The 4,157-nt window shown below is 40.4% G+C and overlaps 1 protein-coding gene across 1 annotated transcript in view; it reads right to left on the minus strand.

The window, feature by feature from the left end:
- The window catches only part of prdm14 (PR domain containing 14), a 4,844-nt gene extending 3,772 nt beyond the window's left edge, over positions 1-1,072 (minus strand). Inside the window, exon 1 of the mRNA XM_019866258.1 lies at positions 439-1,072. Coding sequence (XP_019721817.1) covers positions 439-1,024 — 586 coding nt within the window. The 5' untranslated portion in view covers positions 1,025-1,072. The remainder of the gene's footprint in view (positions 1-438) is intronic.
- Between the last annotated feature and the right edge of the window lie 3,085 nt (positions 1,073-4,157).

Here is a 4,157-nt window from a genome sequence, read left to right on the forward strand (position 1 = left end):
TATATATATATATACCAGATTAGTGAGTATATATTAAAATATGATAATTCTGACTTCACCTGATTTTTTTGATTGAAAAAAGATTTGTTGTTGAAATAAAAAGAATTGTCGATTTTATTTACTTTATCTGTTTAAATTTTTAACCTGATTTTTAAATTGTTTTCACCCAAGTAGTTACGTAACTGTTTAACTTGAATTATTTTATTTTATTTTTGCTTTTTTTTCCAAACCGGATTATCTCCTTTTTTAAAAACCCGATTCGTTTTTTTGTTTTTTTTAAACCTGATTTTCTTCAACGGAAATGTAGATGCAGGCCTCTATTTATTTCTTTATTCCTCGATTGATAATTTTTCAAGACAAAATTGACCATCAGCATCATGAGTTAAAAACAAACTCAATTAAATATATATTTCGAAAAAAAAATTGTTGTACCTGGTTTGTCCGGCAGATTAACCCCGGAAATAGCGTGGCCCCCGGTGCCACCGCCTGGCTGCGGGCCCGCCGAGTATCCATACAGCACCGCGAACAAGTCATCCTCGCTGAAGTTGAAGCGGCCTCTCTTCTCCGGTGACGCAGCTCGACTTGTGAGCATCTGCTTCGCTGTCGAAGCGGAAACGCACGATGACGTCCCGCTGCCGTTCCCGCCGGCCGGACTGCTCATACTTAAATCCGAAAAAGAAAGAGGACCGGAGGCGTGCCCGGTCACCACCGCTGCTAGGTCCTCCGGCTTAGACGAGCACAGCGGGTGACCTGGCGCCAGGTGTCCGAGGTAGGGCATCCCCTGGGCGGCTAACATGTGCTGCTGCTGTTGCTGGAGGTAAGGGTTGAGCACCAGCGCGGTGGTGGATTTGACCGGGTGAAGGAGGCCGTGAGTTCGGGATAAGAGGTCCATGTACGGGTGGTGGTGATGGTGGTGGTGGAGAGGGGCGGGCAAGAAGCCCCGGGGGGTACTTGTCTTGAGCATGCCCTCCTGGAGGCTTCTGTCCTTGGGTGGTGAAGAGAGGCTGGATAGGGTGAGGAGCATTTGGGAAGGAACTCAGCCCTAATTCAATAAGACATGTTGGGACACTCATTGAGCACTTTAACATTTCGTTACATTTTTTTTTTTTGTTGTTCAAATTAATGAGCGTAACCTTATTTTTCTAATTCAATGAACATGTGGTGTCGTTTTGTTTTTTTTTGTTTTTTTTACACTGGCGTTTTGAACTACATTTTAAAGCACGTTGTGACTATCTGCAAAAATTGCTACCAAAAAATATGTTTACTTATTTGTTGTTAAGTTTTAATCAAAGAAAAAAAATGCAAGAATGTTCATCAAACCACATTTCGCTGACTTAAAAGGACACCCCACATACTAAAATGTCTTTTTTAGTTTCAAATTATTTTTTTATTTTGAAATATGGACGATCCAGAATTTCTTCGGCATACCCTGTCACATCTACTATAAAGCCTCTTGTGATTTTTATCTGAAAAATGTTAGGTTTTTGGATTTCTTTTAAGTTGGATTGAAAAAAAACAAATGAAAGCGAGTTCATTTGTTTCAAGAAAATATTGATTTCAGAACATTTTGCTTCAATAAAAGAACATCACGCATACTAATTTTTCGGCCCCTCCAAAAGTTGAATCCAGATGTTCTCTCTCCCCACCCGACAAAAAGAACACGCTCCTCCATCAGTGGCGTACTAAGAGTATTTTCGGAAGTGTTTGACCAGTTCAAAGAGAAACAAATCAGGGTCATGACACTCATTGAGGTCCGTCAGAGCAGAGGTCAACATGCATGAAGTTTTTTCTCTCTTAATAGACCTTAACCCTCACTGAAGGCCCATTTGAAAGAAGCCTACAACCGCTAGAAACCCATTAAAGTACATGCGCACAAATGTAAAATAAATAAATGAAAGTTTCTTTTTTTTAAAAACGGTGTTTTGAAAGAAATAAAGCTTACCTTGTTGCCAATTTAGAGGCGTTGCACAGAGAAGCTTGCTGTCATCACTCCTCCTCACACTCACAGGAATAAGCTTCTCCAACTGGACCACACCGCCGCGGTCATCTGAGGGCATCCACGCTGATCCGCTGAGGAGGATGCTTGCTCCTTCCTATTGGCTCCTGGCTCATGCATCTCAATAATGCCTCTTTTCTCTCGCTCTCTCTCTCTCCAGGGACAGCCCACCCTGTTAACTTGTGCACATTTACATATGACCCCCCCCCCCTCCACTCTACTCAAAAATGTTGATGTTATCTCAAGAAAGCCCCCTCGACACCCCCTGGAAAATGTTAGCTTTTGAGGTGAGGGGGAGGGACCTTATGTTGAATTTTTGAGGTTTTAAATGATGCATAGCACTTTGAGTTGCATATTTATGTGTGAAGAGTGCAATATAAATAAAGTTGGATTGATTGACTGATTCTAGTTTTGCTCGTGGGGTGTCCCTAATGTTGTGGCTTGTGAAGGAATTAAAAAAAAAAAGTTTAGACATCGTATTTTATTTGTTTTCAGGTAAAGTTGAATTAAGTACAGCTTTTTCTCCGCTGTGGAGATGACATTCCAAGTCCCTTTTTTAAAACCGTGAATAATTAAAAAAAAAAGTCAGAAAAAGAAATTAAAGTCTGAATCATAATTGTTCCTTTAATTTTAGGAATTAGTGAATTATTATTTTATGGCAAATGTTCTGTAAAGCGCTTTGTTGCAGCTGCAATTGTTGTGAAAGTGCTGTTAAGATTGTATTGTAGTCTTTTCATCCTTGCAGTGAAAGGACATCATCAGTTGGTGGCAGTAGTGAGCCGTTAAGCTGCTTTGCCAAGCGCCAACAGACACCAAAGAAGAAGAACAACGTTATGTCGAGAATTGCGCTGCATTTTCGGTTTTGCAGATTATGTGGAGTGAAAATTTTTACTTTTAGAAATAATTAACACGTACTCACCCTCCCCAAAATCACGAAATAAGCCGTGCTGACAAAAAATGCCGATATTAGCTCTATAAAAGTTAGCAAAAATTTAAGTTTTTCATTGACTAATGATGCTAACTCTTATTTTGCGTTTGTAAACTAATAAATACTCAAGGACAAAAAGTACGATATACAGTCAAATGTTCTGCCTGTAACTCATATCTTTATTGTTCTAAGCATTAAGGGACACAAAAATTGCTCTTGTACTCATGACAGATTTGCTCCACGAATCAATAAAAGGCAGCGCGGGGTGAAAAATCTCAATAAGATAATTCTTTATTTACAAGGCAAATAGCATCAGCAAAGCCATATTAGTTGACAACTTGCATAACTGTGGTTAACTTCTCATGTCACTTTGCATAAAACACTCACACTCGCGCGCGCACACACACTTGGGTTGCAAGGGGGGCGGGGTGGGGGTACAGTGTGATTCTTATGAACAATCGAGGAGAAAAAAAAATGCGCACACACACCAGCTGTGGAAAAGCAAATTAGCGTTCCTGGGGGGGAAAAAAGTATGTTATTATAATACATGAACATATAGCACTTCCTCGTGGATCATAACGTCACACCAGGTTTGTTTTGTACAAGTCATTATACAAATGTATACACACTGCCACGTGATATACAAGAGCGGACGAGATCTAAGGCATTTTGCTAGTTTTTTTTTTGTTTTTTGTCATTTCATTTTTAGCTCTAGGAAATTGGCAGACAATACAAAAGAGCATTACAAGTAGGAAAAGCTGTTTTTTTGGGGGGGGGGGCAGGATGGGGGTCAGAAAGTGATCGTTGCACCTGCACATGGCTTCTCCACACGTTCTTTGGAAACAATTTTGCAACGGGCTGGGATGAAAACGTTTCCAAATGGCTCAAGGAGGCTCATTTGATACACACAAAAAAAAAAACAAAACAAGTGTTTGTCGAGGATTGCCGAGGAAGTCGGAAGGGGCCCTTCGGCGCGAGCGCGCCTAATGAAGACGTTGACGATATGTTCAACAAACGCCGTCTCTGATTGGACCCTGTTGACCTGACATCATCGGTATTATAGGAAGCGTGTTCCAAAAAAAAAAAAAAAAAAAAAAAATCTAAATTCTGATTTCCAATTGAGGCGTGTTCGGGTTATTTGGCTTTACTCCATGCAGCGTGGCAGCACATCAAAAGGGTGGGGAACCCTTTTCAGTTTCTCCGGGAGACATGACTCTATATATATATATATAT

This window comes from Hippocampus comes, unplaced genomic scaffold (genome assembly GCF_001891065.2).
Source record: "Hippocampus comes isolate QL1 unplaced genomic scaffold, H_comes_QL1_v1.1 scaffold3, whole genome shotgun sequence".
NCBI lineage: Eukaryota > Metazoa > Chordata > Actinopteri > Syngnathiformes > Syngnathidae > Hippocampus > Hippocampus comes.